Source organism: Sphaerodactylus townsendi, linkage group LG04 (genome assembly GCF_021028975.2).
Source record: "Sphaerodactylus townsendi isolate TG3544 linkage group LG04, MPM_Stown_v2.3, whole genome shotgun sequence".
In the NCBI taxonomy this organism is placed as follows: Eukaryota; Metazoa; Chordata; class Lepidosauria; order Squamata; family Sphaerodactylidae; genus Sphaerodactylus; species Sphaerodactylus townsendi.
The window spans coordinates 152,180,982-152,195,268 of NC_059428.1; the positions used below are offsets into that span (position 1 = coordinate 152,180,982).

The 14,287-nt window shown below is 47.0% G+C and overlaps 1 protein-coding gene across 1 annotated transcript; it reads right to left on the minus strand.

The window, feature by feature from the left end:
- Positions 1–3,217: 3,217 nt before the first annotated feature.
- PERCC1 (proline and glutamate rich with coiled coil 1) lies at positions 3,218–5,924 on the minus strand. Its single transcript, XM_048495325.1, has 2 exons — positions 5,878–5,924; positions 3,218–4,284 (listed from the first exon to the last, which is right to left on the minus strand). The coding sequence occupies exon 2, from the start codon at positions 4,261–4,263 to the stop codon at positions 3,409–3,411; it is 855 nt and encodes a 284-aa protein (XP_048351282.1). The 5' UTR covers positions 4,264–4,284; positions 5,878–5,924; the 3' UTR covers positions 3,218–3,408.
- Between the last annotated feature and the right edge of the window lie 8,363 nt (positions 5,925–14,287).

The following is a 14,287-nucleotide window of genomic DNA, read 5'->3' on the forward strand; positions in this document are numbered from 1 at the left end:
ACCCTGAGTTTAAGATTTTGAAGGGCAATGTGTCACAAATGGAATGGGGTTTCCTGGACCAAAACATACTCCCAAACTGCCAGAGCTTCATTTCATCATGAAATTCTGATGTTTTCATGCAGCTGCTTTTGATCAAGAGAAAGGGGGGGGGGTATAAATCAGAGCTCCTCTTCTTCTTTTGAAAACATCTAAGCCAGTGGCCATCACGGTATCCTATACATATACACATGAAGCTGCCTTAGGTCTATCAAGGTTCACCATTGGACTATCAAGGTCCACCACTGGACTATCAAGGCCAGTATTGTCCACTCAGACTGGCAGCTGCTCCCCAGGGGCTCAGGCAGAGAGAGGTCTTTCATATCACCTAACTGGAATTAGCAGGGATTGAACCTGGGACCTTCTGCGTGCCAAGCAAATATTCTACCAGAGCCACAGCCCCTCCCCACTAACCCTAAAGGGTACTCCTAGGAGATAGCAGAAAACAGTTCGGCGGGTTAGTGCCATCAGTCCCTTTGTAGTCATCCCCAAGAGAGCAAACTCTTTCCCATAGGATCAAGAGTTGCCAAGGGAGACATTAAATTGAGGCCACTGAATGAGCAATGACTAGAACTGGTGGATATGCATTGTTTGAAAGTAAGGGCAAGTATGTTATTAATGGTACTTGTATCAATGCAATGATAGGCAATTTCTGATTAACTAGGTATCCATGCAACAGCCTCTCAAGATCTTGGCACTGGATTCTGTGACAACGAGTTCCATAAGGAAATTCTGCATTGTCGGGACAAAGCATAACTTTAGAAATGTCTAGCAATCAGGAGATTTGGGGTGCCTTTAAGGATAGCAGAATTGGTTGCTAGCAGACCTGAGCCAGGGGTAGAGAGAGAGAGTGAACTTTTTGTCATGCTGATTTTCTTTACATGGGACTTGGTTACTGTTTTATTATTCACTGAACTTAATTTATACCTCGTCTTTCTCACTGAGACTCGAAGCAGATTACAAAATATTTGTGTGTTTTTTTAACATCCAATAAAAAATGCCCTAGAGCTAGGATGACATAGTTAGGCAACAGCGCAAGCTGAATACTGTCTCAAGGCATGATACATTGTCAACAAAATAGTGCTATGAAATATGCCGCATCATGTCAAAAGTTTAATTGAAATGGCCCAGTTCATTTTTTAAAATCTTTGGCTCTCAGCCACTTGCAGAAACCAGACCTATGGGATGTGCCCTCAATTAAACCAGAGCTTTTGGCAACAAACAGGTTTGGGAAGCCCTGGGATCTTTCTTAATCTGGTGAGATTTTGGAAGCTTGGCCCTGGATAGTACTCGAATGGGAAACCACAGAGGAATATGCAGAGGCAGGCAAGGTCATCCCGCCTCTATTTATCCCTTGCCTCGAAAACCCTATGGGACTCTGCACAAATTGGCTGAGACTTAATGGCAGTTTCCCCCACCATGAGGTACCGAGTTCTATTCTACTACCGAACACACGAGGGCAGCAGCAACATGCTTGTCTGTAAAGAGCCACTGGCCGTCTGCAATAGAACCAATTCACCCAAGGGAAAAGGTGAACAGTGCTAATGGTGCATCATAGGTGAATACAATGCTGTGAATTTTAATTATGTTTTTATGAGTCGTGAACCGTGTATGAATGCGTTGTTAAACTGCCCTGAGCCCATCAGCGGAAACGTGACCTATAAATTAAATTATAAATCATAATTTTAAAATGTATTTCCTGTCTCTTCCTCTCATCATTCATGATGCTGATTGGCAGCAGATTCAGGAGCAGGAAAAGAAAGAGGCTCCATCATGGCACGCATGACTAACCTGTGGAACTTCCAGCCACAGAATGCAGTGGCAGCCCCCAGCTCAGGAGATTTCATTTAGTTGGAAAGGACTTTAGAGGCCATCTAGCCCCATCCCCTGATGAATGCAGGAAATCCAAAGCTAGAACATTTTCAATAGTCCAGCTTCTGTTTGAGAGCCCCACCACACTCCTAGGTGATTTGGCCGAATTCAAAAAAAGGTTCCCTAGTGGAAAGAGATCTCTGCCTGCCAAAGATTTATTGATTTGGGGGAGGGGGATAAAAGTGTATCTATAATTTTTTAAAACATCTGAACAGATCCTAAGGGACAGCTGCCACAGCAGACGAGATGGGACTTTCAGAAGATTTATCATCTCGCCTCGTCTTAGCGCCAGGGATTTTGCCTGCCAAAAGATTTATCGATTCAGCATCCTCGAGGGCAGGACAGAAGATAGGGCTTGCTTTTCCTGCCGATAAGAGCGTTTCTGTGCCAGAGGAGAGGTTTACTTTGCAGAAGACAAATGACTTTGCTGATTGGGCTTCTCCTGCTGTAAGATCCAAGACATTCCAGCCATTGATACCTTCCCCTTCTGCACACAAACACCCTCTTTCCCTGGCGTCGCCTGGTTTTCCATATCTTGTGGGGAACGGAGAAGGGCTCTCATCCAGGGTCAGTAATCCTCACCACAGCCTTGTAATGCAGGCCAGTAATACGGTCTAAGGGACGCCCGCCAAACCCTCCAAGTAAAGCAGCATGGCTGGATCAGGAGCAGGGAGCAGGGAGAAGGGAGGGGTGGACAGGACAGGACGGGACAGCTGCGATTTGGGAGTTGCAAAAGTCGCAAGTGGGTGCTGGTGGCCAGAGTTCTTGTAATGAAGCCAAAACACTTTTTGAGTAAAAGAGGATGATTTAATTTTCACTTCGTGTGTAGGGTGTGAGCTGTACCACCAAGAGGCTGCTTGAAGGAACCAGGCCCACGCTTACCATTTGAGGCCCGCTCTCCAGTGCATCAGAACCTGCAGGACCCACCCCGTCTATTGAATTGAGGACTTCTTCAGATTGCAAGCACCAGCTTGGGAAATTCCTGGGGATTTGGGGGCAGAGTCTGGGGACAGCAGATTTCAGGGTGAAGGAAAGAGCTCAGCAGGAATGTAATGCAACAGAGACTGTCTACCAAAGCTGCTGTTTCCTCCTGGGAACCTGATCTCTTTTGATCGGTTGTAGTCCCAGGACCTCTCCAGGACTCTCCTGGAGGTTGGCAACCCAAGGCAGGCTGGGTGAGTGAGTGAGTGAGTGAGTGAGTGAGTGAGTGAGTGAGTGAGTGAGTGAGTGAGTGAGTGAGTGAGTGGGGGCAGAGCATCTTGACCTGTCAATTGCAATGTCTGAAATGAAACATTTTACAGAACCAACATGAAATATTTCATAGAACCGTGTTTCAGGTACATGGTTCTCCCTGCTCTTTTTCATCCTCACAACAACCCTGTGAGGTAGGTCATGCCAAGAGTTAGCGTATGGGCTCCAGGGATTTTGGGGCAGAAAGGGGATTTGAACTGGGTCTGCCCCGTCCCTCCTTAACACTCCACTTTAAGCACTGTCAAACCTTCATACACCACTGAAATGGTCTGTGTCCACTGCTCGTTGGTGAATGTCGCTCGCAAGCTCTCGGCTGGCTAGGAGTTCCTCCTGACTGGTTTCTGATGTCCAGTTGGCCAGAAGGTCGCTGAAATCTGGTGGGTTGCTATTGAGGATACCTATGGGGCTGTGAGATGGCTCTTTCCAAAAGGATTGGGGAAGCTTCCTGCTTTGCATGGAGGTGACGTGGGCATACTTCCTTTCCACCCGCGAGTTCCTGCCTTCGGAGGAGGCGCAATGCTCCATGTACCTGCACAAGCCGTATTCAAAGAGCTCAGCCAGAGGTCCCAGCTTCCCTGCCCCATCTTTGCCGCAGAGGCACCTCCACAGTGGCGAATCCAGTTGCGCCAGGGTCTTCGGAGCACCTGAAAAGTCATCCCCTTCCTCCGGCTCCCCGCTCTGAGAAATCCTGACCAAGTCCGCATAGTACAAGACCCGTCCTGACAGCCGCGGGGAGCCATGGTTGTCATAGATGTTGGGAAGCTCCCCGTCTTCATCTTTGCCCTTCCTGCCAAAATACCTCTGGATGTCACCATTGATGCGTTCTGCGAACTGGAGGAGCTGCAGTGTCATGTTGACGTTGCTCAAGCTGGGCTCATCTGAGTCCACCCATTCCCCTTGACCTGGACTGAGGCTTTGAGGACTGTCTTCCAACGCCATCTCTTCTCTTTCCTCTTCTTCTTCTTCCTCATCCCCCTCCATTTCTTCCTCCTCAGATGAATCTTGGAAAACCATCTCCTGGAAGGCCATGGCAGGCAGGAATGAATGCTGGAAGGCTGCAGGCAGCCGAAATTTGCTCAGGTTCTGTATGACGCTGGCTGCCATTTTCAGCTCTGGTGCTAAGATCTAAACTAAACAACATCAGACTAAATCATTAGTTGGCATCCACCTTACCTAGAGAATTTTCATTCTGCTTTTCTGATACAGTAGAGATCAGTAACTTTCATATCAAATATCAGTGTACACATTGTGCAGACTGAGGGCCTAGCTAACCAATCCAGACAAATGCGGGTAACTAAATTTAGACGTGTTATTCAAAATTTAGAAAAGTCATTTCACATGAGAGCTGTTTGGATGCTCTTTGAAATGCAGCCTCAGTGAATGAATACATTAATATTGATTTGCAGTCCACAGCCAGCAATAGAAAAATTTTAAATAGAAAGTTCCAGTGGCTTTTAAGCACACCCAGAAAAAAAGAGTAGTTAATATTGTAGCTCTTAATAACACAGGAAGTCCTCCATCCTCCTGATTTTCTAAATTGGTTTGCCAAAAGGCAAAAACTGTGCTATGGATCTAGAGACCCATTGGTCCTTGCCCAGAAGTAGACCATTCTCCTCAACGGTAAGGCATTTGCTTGGCGTGCACAAGGTCCCAGGTTCAGCCCCAGGTATTTCCAGTTAAAAAGATCAGGAGTAGGTTATGTGAAAGACCTCTGCCTAAGTAGAAAGCTGCTGCTAGTCTTAACAGACAATAAGGACCGTGACGGCTCGATGGCACGGTTCAGGAATAGGCAGCTTTGTGTGGTGATGAGAAAGCATCTCAGAGAGGTGGGAGGCAGAAGGGAATGGGTTAACCATGCCTCCCCCCCTCCCCCCCCCTCCCACACACAATTTCACCACTCCAAATGGACCCCTTCCAAAGCAGCATGTCAGGATGATGTCCTGAATATGGAGCGGAAAGAACAGGTTCAAAGGCCAGCTTAGCCATGAAGCTCATCGGGTGATTTGGGGTCAGTGCCCCTCTCTCAGCCTAGCCTACCCCACAGAACTGTTGTGAGGATGAAAACAGAGGCAGGGAGGACCACTTACGTGGCTCGGAGCACCTTGGAAGGAAAGGAGAATAGGAAAGTGGTTCCTGTTTCCCTCTTCTAACGCTTACATGCACATGTGTAAAATTCAGTGGGGGTTTCTGCTGTGAAGCAGATTCAATTCTTGGGATCTTCAGGACTCTCTTGCACCGATATGGCTGTGTCTTTAACCGGGCAATCTTAGGCAGAGTAACACCAACCTAATCAAAGCTGTAACTCTGCACAGGACTGTTAAATGCTACCCTAAGTCACAAAACAGCAGCTCCTGTGTATTTATGGTATCATTTAAAGGGTCCTTTGGTTAGCCTTGGGGCAGCAGACAAAAAGGACATGATTCCAGACTCTGAGTGGGGCATGCATTCCATTTCCTATGGCTCCTTCACAAAACAAACAAATCCTGCATGAAGAAAGTTAGCACCCCAGCTGAAATACTACCTTTCTGCCTGCAGTGCTGCTGCTCTTACATGCAGGGAGTTTTGTTTTTTTAACGTGGGAGTCATTTGACCATACAACACCCCCTTGCACATAACCAGAGCCCACAATTCTGCCTCCTGAGTGATGTATCTCTTAGGAGAACCCAAAGTTTGAAACCAGTCTTCCCCTCTCCTACTTTCCAAGCTTGCTTTGCTTACCTGACCACTGTGGTTCAAGCGCCCCAAGCTTCTTGGCCGTATCAGCCCTACCGCCCAGGGGACTGAAGTATTTATAGAGGAGCTCCCAAACTGGCCGCTGGCAAATATTTAGTGGCTGTATTGTAATCGTAGACTCGGTAAACAAAACTCTGGTTTGCTTTAGTGCCTGGCAACAAGAGAACACCGCAGACAAGGAGAAGGCGAGGATGGGAAATAGGGCTCACCTTAATGGCTCACTTCCTGGGGGATTTTCGAGTGTTATTCCTGCCGATTCACCTATTAGGTCCACAGGCCCAGCTGCCAAGGGGCCCCGCCTGCGTTGACAGAGGGCTCTTATCTCCTGTGTTGATTTGGAGACTAAATCAAGCCTCGTCAAATAGGCGTAAAATTAAATTTCACGGTATTTTGACTCCAGGAGTAGGCATCATCTTCTGAAGAAAGCAATGCTCATCCAACAACCTCTATACAAATAAGAGATGCCGGGCCATGGCAGGAGAGGGAGGGAGAGAGAGAATAGCAGCAGAATAGGGTCTTCCAGTTAGAAACCCATGTGTGAAAATGCTCCATTTTACTAGCAGTACAACTAGACTTTTTTTGGGGTGGGGGGTGTCATTAGCCCTGCTTTCTTAACTAGCAATTACAAACCCTCCGTTAAATTCCTTCAGCAGGTTTTTAGAGACGAACAAATGTGCTTCTTCGCCTAATGTGCAAAGTTGCTTGCGGAACTCACTGCCACTAGATGTAGCCATGCCTGCTAATTTAGGGCTCAACCAGACAAGACTCTGGTACCTCCTTTTTTTAAAAAAATGCAGTTATCAGGCATAAGGGGAGGGCGACTCGGATTAAAACTGAGACAAGGTCTTAAACATCTCCCCTGCTTATTCCAACCTTATCTTGTTATCTTTTATGTTGGAACTATCAATTAGTACAAAAAAATGCATAGCAGCCATATTGGGCCGGACCAGTGGTCTACCTAGTCCTGCATCCCATTTCGAAAAGCAGCCAGCCAGATTTCCCTAAAAGGCCTACAGGTGAGGCATGAAGGTCAAAGCCTCTCCAACTTCTTGCTCCTCCACACACTGGTAGCCACAGGTACACTGCTTCTGGACATTCAGGTTCCATTTAGTCATCATGGCTTCTAGCTATCAATGGACCTCTCCTGTGTGAATATTTATTTATTCATTTATTGATATTTGGATGTTTAGACCGCCCTCCCCCAGAGGAAAAAAAATACAATACTTTAAGCATGTCGTCACATTAAAACCATCATAATTAAAACAGTAAAAACAATTAAAGCAGAATATTACTGTAAAATGGGAACTGTATCACAGCAGATGGCAGCCCAACCCACCCCCCTATCATGCCTACAAGAGGCCTAGATGTAATGGGGTTAAATGGTCAACCCTGCTGGCCAAACGCCTGGCGTAACTGGTCCATTTTGCAGGGTCCTGGCCTCCCTCCCTGTAAAAGCCCTGGCCCTTGTGGAGGCCAGCTGGATGTCTTTTGGATCAGGGACCTCCAATAGGTTCTCCTCCGAGGAGTGGAAGGACCTAGCGGGGCAATATGGGGCGACGCGGTCCCTCAAATATGCAGGTCCGAGGCCGCTTATAGCCTTGAAGGTAAAAACCAACACTTTGAACATGATCTGGAACTCAATATGTCTCTTCAAAGTTGGCTGATCTAGTGGCCATCTTGTGACAGTGAGATCCACAAATCAATTTTGTCCATCCCAGGAATCATTTTATAACATCTTCCCCCTTTCATCAGTTGGTGTAGAGCAGGGGTAGGGAACCTGCGGCTCTCCAGATGTTCAGGAACTACAATTCCCATCAGCCCCTACCAGCATGGCCATTTGGCCATGCTGACAGAGGCTGATGGGAATTGTAGTTCCTGAACATCTGGAGAGCCGCAGGTTCCCTACCCTTGGTGTAGAGCATAGGTGTCAAACTCGTGGCCCTCCAGATGTTATAACATGCTGGCAGGGGATGATGGGAATTGTAGTCCACAACATCTGGAGGACCGCAAGTTTGACACCTGTAGTGTAGAGGTACAAAGTATTCTTTGCAAAACTGTTGGCAAGGACCCCCCCCCCCCACTACATTCAGAATTCCACTCCTGCCCCACCCCTCCAGATCTTGGGGAGCATAGTAAAGTTTTGCAAACCACACACCTTTTTCTTTTTAAGTTGGGGGGGGGAGGGAGAGATAAAAGAGAGAAAAACACCAGGTTTTATCTAAAAGGGCAATGGTTAATGAACACCTGAAAATCTCTCTCTATCTTTTTTACCTCAATCCATTTCCTGTCTCCGCACTAGGTCCCTAATGGGTTGATAATAATGGTGCGGCTGGTGCGATTCGCCTTCCTTTCTAATTGATTTATTGGAACTCATTTATATTGTAAATCACAGGTAGCAACCTAATTATTTTATTTATTGAACCTTTAGGATGTGTTTGCTGCAGAGAAGCTTTGCAGCCATCCTAGGTGTCTGCCCATGTACAAAAAAGAGACACTTTTGGAGCAGCAGGGTACATGTGTTCGAGGGGTGTGTGTGTATCTCTTGGACAAGCCAGTGTCCTAGAGCCTGCAATTCAAGTTGCAGGGTTGGGGAGAGCCTTCTCTGAGCATGACACAATGCAAAGTCTGACATAAGGTTTAAGAATGATGGTGGTGCAGGGATAGGCCTGTGGTAGTTCTCCATTCTGCCTCGAGGTGAGCTCCGGAGTGGAGGTGGGGAAACAGTTCTGGAGTTTTCCTGCTTCATTTAGTTTGAATTGGCGGCGGCGGTGGCAATGATGGCGACAGTTGTGCTGGACACCTATTGGCTAACATCAGTAACGTCACACAGACTCATTTCCCCCCTCATTCCATTCCTTGCAGCAGTTTACAGCAGAAATCTATCTCTATATCTGTGTGTATTTAATTATATGCACACACGTTTGAGTGCAACTGCACCTTGCTGGTGCCACTGGACTCAATTTTTTTTCTGCTGCTTCTGACCAAAATGGCTATCCTCCAGAATCTCTGTCCTATCCTATCCATCTTATCTTATTTACCCACCTATTTATCTCCATATATGGGTAATGGATGGATGCAAATAACCATAGGTCCATATGTGCAGCTTTTGAAAAAAAAGAAAGAAAGAAAAGCAGATGAAAAAGACATGCCTAATGTCTAAGGCATAGGTGTCAAACTCGCGGCCCTCCAGATGTTATGGACTACAGTTCCGATGATCGGAACTGTAGTCCATAACATCTGGAGGGCCGTGAGTTTGACAGGCAAGACTAAGGAAGCAGCTCCCTGAGACAGCGCTTGACTTGTTGGTATGTACATTTGTAGCATGAAATTGAGGTGTCCGTCTGTCACCTCTTCAGACCAAATGGGAGGAGGTCTTGCATTTGTCACTGATCCCATGAAGCCATCTCTACTGAATCAGACCCATCGGTCCATCAAGGTCAGTATAATCTACTGAGAACGGCAGGGCTCTCCAGGGTCTCAGTTAGAGAGACCTGCTACGTGACCCTTTTACAAGTACATCTCACCTGCTACGTGACCCTTTTACAAGTAGAGATGCTGGGGGCACAACCTGGGACCTTCTGCATACAAAGCCAGGGCTCTGTCTCTGAGTCATGGTCCATCAATAGCGTCTTAGGGAGGGTGGCAGTGGTTGTGGCTTAGGCAGGGACCCCAACTTCTTTGTGGTCAAGTGAAAAAGAAAACACTTCTTGTGTATCTTGCTTCTGCAGTGAACTCACTGCCTTCTCCCCAGCTATCAGTCTTCAAAGCAGGGAGAGTAATGCTTGTTTCTTTTTCACCCATTTCTTCAAGAGACAGGAGTCTAGCACCACAGGACCAGAGACCGGAAGGAGTGGCATTTTAAAAGCCAGTCTTTCGTGGTTTGGTTGCTCCAGAGACAGGAGGAAGACACTCATTTTTCCCCAGCCTTTGGGGCTGAGGGGGCAGTCTTGTCCCTGGCACCCTTCTGCCCTCTGCGCAAGTGACGTGGGGACCCAGCTCCACATGGGAGCACTTAGCCTTCTCCAAACATTCTCACTGGCAGCCCTCCTGCCTCAGCAGAGCCTAGCTGGCTCCTTTGCCGGCTCGACAAACAAGTTTTAGATACACAGACAGATCCGAGAGGTAACTGATAAGGCGAGGCTGGTCATCAGCCCTCCAATATGCTCGCCTGACGTCACTACCACTTTGCCGCCTCCTCTTGGGACATAAAGGGGAGGGAACGGGATACAGATGCAAGACATAGGGGGGACAGGGGGAGGAGAGGCAGGAATATGATGGAAGACGTGTGGTTTACCCAACTCACACCCAAGTGAACAGGCACAGATTACATCCCTGCAAAAGAGGACTCCACCTTCAGGCTCCCTCTTCAATTTAGCTCCTCTTTGTCAAATTGCCAGTTTAGTGTTGTTGTTTTGTTCTGTGTATTTGTTGGTTTGTCTTGGCAAATGGGGCGAGTTTAAGATGAGTGTTTTATTTTAAGACTGCTGTTTCTATTACAGCATTTGAAGAATCTAGAAGAAGAAGAAGAAGAGTTTGGATTTATATTCCCCCTTTCTCTCCTGTAGGAGACTCAAAGGGGCTTACAATCTCCTTGCCCTTCCCCCCTCACAACAACTACCCTGTGAAGTGGGTGAAGCTGAGAGAGCTCTGAAGAACTGTGACTAGCCCAAGGTCACCTAGGTGGTGTGTGTGGGAGTGCACAGGCTAATCTGAATTCCCCAGATAAGCCTCCACAGCTCAAGCGGTAGAGCGGGGAATCAAAGCCGGTTCCTCCAGATTAGAATGCACCTGCTCTTAACCACTGCGCCACTGCTGCTCTTTATACCCCCCTCTAGGCGAGAGACAGGTATCACGCTCCTCCTTAAAGGATTTAACAATTAGCTAGGAACCCCTTAAATCCTGTGGTCACAGGTGGCTACTTATTCTGCTGGGCAGGTCTGCCTAGAACTGCCCCCCAGCCTCACTCTCAAAGAAAAGGGAGTCAGGAGTTGAAGGCTGCCCATCCGGAATCCTTCACTTTGTCCAGGCCATTTGATTATTTATTTTGGAGAGTGCACCACCTCCCAGCCCCTTGACCACACAAGGCAGGGAGTCGGAGCATCTGCTGGGGCATCTGCTTCTGTCAGGCGGCCCAGGATTTCTCATTTTAAAAAGCACCACTTGTCGATCTGTCAAACCCGGCTTCGGTCTTATCACCATCCCACCAGCTCGGAGGCGGCAAGGGTGCCTCCGGGCAAGGGGCTGCGGCTTCAGCTCTGCAAGAGGGTTCTGGGCCCTCTCCTTGGTCTCTGCGCAAGGGGGAGAAAAATCAATAGCGGCAATATGTTAGCACTCCAAGCAAGCAGCGATAATATCGTGCCAGTCATTAACCTCAGGAGCACCCTGGCTCGCCTCTGCCCATTAGAAAGAGCATTAGACAGGAACGTTCGGTGCGTGTGTATTCACCGGGATCCGTCTCTGGGATAGCTAATGGTGGATCAGACATTTCTGGTCAGGACAGAGCTTGCTTAGAGAAATCATTGCATGTTGTACTGTTGGACCAAGGCCAGCTGAGTTTTGATTCAATCACCAAGGAACTTACTGATTGGTGGTTCAATCACCAAGGAACACACCAAGGGGACTCTCCTGATGATACCACCCAAGTTAAATGAGGTTTGGTTTAGGGGGTCAAAAGTTATGGACTCCCAAAGGGGGTGCCCCCATCCCCCATTGTTTCCAATGGGAGCTAATAGGAGATGGGGGCTACACCTTTGAGAGTCCATAACTTTGGACCCCCTAAACCAAACTTCACCCAACCTGGCTGGTATCATCAGGAAAGTCCCCTAAAGATACCCTGAAATTTTGATGCTGCTGGCCTAAAAACTGCACCCCCTGCAGGCTTAAAACTTAAAAAACACTAAAAAAAACAAAAAACACAAACAAACATGGGGGGGCAGCAAAACTCAGATTTTGCACCGGGCTCCATTTTCCCTAGCTATGCCTCTGCGCGATTGCAAATGCAACTGTAAATTAACTCCGCCCAGTCGTGAATGTGCCTCACCACCCTGTGAGGCTGACAAAATATATACCCCACCACGCAATCACTCCACACTGTGTCATGGAGAGAAACGTATCTTTCCGTGACATGCCTCTGAAGACGGCAGCCATAGATGTAGGCGAAATGTTAGGAGCAAAAACTGCCAGACCACAGTCAAGCTGCCTGGGAAAACCACAACAGTCACAAATCAGTGGGTACTAGATCCAGTGAAGCCTGAACTGTCACTGGAAGATCAAATATCTAAACTGAGGCTATTTTACTTTGGTCATGTTATGAGAAGTCAAGACTCACTGGAAAAGACAATAACGCTACAAAAAGTTGAAGGCGACAGGAAAAGAGGAAGGCCCAGCATGAGAAGGATTGACTTTATAAAGGAAGCCATGGCCCTCAGTTTGCAAGACCTGAGCAAGGCAGTTAACAATAGGATGTTTTGGAAGTCATTGATTCATATGGTCACCATGAGTCACAAGCAACCTGACAGCACTTAACACACAAACATGTTACCGACAGGAAAATAAACAAAATATTTTCCTGAAGTCAGGCTGCCTAGCTACACTGGCTCCATGCCTGGACACGGAGACTTGTGTGGTTCAGAAGCCTTCATAAGGTTCACAAAGAATGTATATGCATGATTGTGCCAATGCTATATGGTTTCCCTCTTGTTTATGCCTTTCTAGGATGTAATAAAAGCCCCTTTTAAGTTGAATTTATGATGTGCCTGCAGTTTAGGATGTTAGTTTAGTTAGGTTCTTCAGTTAGTTTAAGGTTTTGTTATTGTTAGATTTAAGAAAGCCATACCAATAAGTATCTGTAAAGTCTTGCCCATAAGTATAAGTATGTGTGTTTATCCTTTAAGGTTTTCCTACCATTTAAGTTTAGAAATGTTATTTTTGAAATTTGTGTCTGAGAATAGAAGCAATAGCCAGTTAAGGTCTGATATTAAGTAACAAGGAAGTTGACTCTGGAATGCTGCTTAGACCAACGCCCAGCCAACCCTTTGATAAGAACAACGACCCTCTTTGGACTTGCTAATCGAATCTGTTGCCAGCACCCAAGGGTCACCCAGCCTTGGAAGATGTCACCCTGTTTTGCTATTGGACTGTTTGAAGTTTTACTCTCAGGATCCAGAAGCTCATTGGACTGTTCACATCCTTGCTTTCAGGATCCAAGAATTCATTGGTTCATTTAAACTTGTCTTTGTCTAACACTCCCAAGGAACCACCTCAGGCAAGAAGGTGCAGGCTTTTGCTTCTGGGATTTGATCTCATCAGCATGTGCAAAGAGATTGTTTTCTCCCTTTGGTGTTATATTTTCTCTGTATTAGATGGAAGGAGACCGCCCCCTTCCTGGGTTTTGCACTGTGGGGGTGGGACTGCCCTACACCCCTTTTCTGGGAAATGTATAAAAGGGGCTGAGGTACAGCCATGTGGGGTTCCTTTTGCTGAGCTGTGCCAAGAAATCACTTGCAATAAAATCCTTTATGCTTTGAAGAAACGCCTGCTCCCTGCGCCTCATTAAGTTGCTGAGCTGAAATCACTTATTGTTACCTGGCAAATCGCGGTAACAAACACACACAACAAGGTATAAGAAAACCCAACAAAATCATAAACACAGCAACATCAGAACCAACAAGATTATAGCGAACCACAGAACTCCATCATAAATCTGAGCCCATAAAAACAGCACTGAACAACATTTAGCAGGTATATATGTAAAAGAAGCAGCTAAAAGAACAGAACGCTTCAGCCTGTGTCAAAAGCAGTATGCTTAAAAGGACACTGAAATGTGCCAGGAGAGCGGCCAAGGGGAATGCTTTCCAAAGAGGAAGTGTCACCACTACAAAGGCCCAGTTTTGGTTCACCATCCCCCCCACTTCTGCAGATAGTGGAACAAAAAGCAGTCTTTTGGAAGACTGTTAATACACCAACATCCCCCATAAAGATAGTCACAGCCGGTACCACAGCATCTCTGACTGCCAAGTGTCCCTTGCCCACAGTGACTTAAGATCTGGTAACAGCTTTGTTTTCAGATCAACAGCGGGGTCCCTGGTGGCCAACAGTGTTGCCAACCTCCAGGTGGAGCCTGGATGATGGGGTTTGGGGGAGGAACTCAGCAAGAACATTGTGTCACTATAGGACATCCTTTTCTCTTAGACTCTATGGAATACCCATCCTCCAAAGCTGCCATGTCCTTCTGGGGAAAAGAGCTCTGTATTCTGGACAACCCCAGACCTCACCTGGAGGTTTCTGTGCAAAAGCCGATCTTGCCCCACACCCTTTCTAAAAACACTTGGTATGTGCCAGAAAAGGTGTCAGCGGGCACTGTGCTGGAGACCTTGATGCTCAATATTCCCATATA

Excerpts from the sequence above, each read along its gene's own strand:
- PERCC1 (XM_048495325.1), bottom strand. The coding sequence starts at position 4,263 with ATGGCAGCCAGCGTCATACAGAACCTGAGCAAATTTCGGCTGCCTGCA.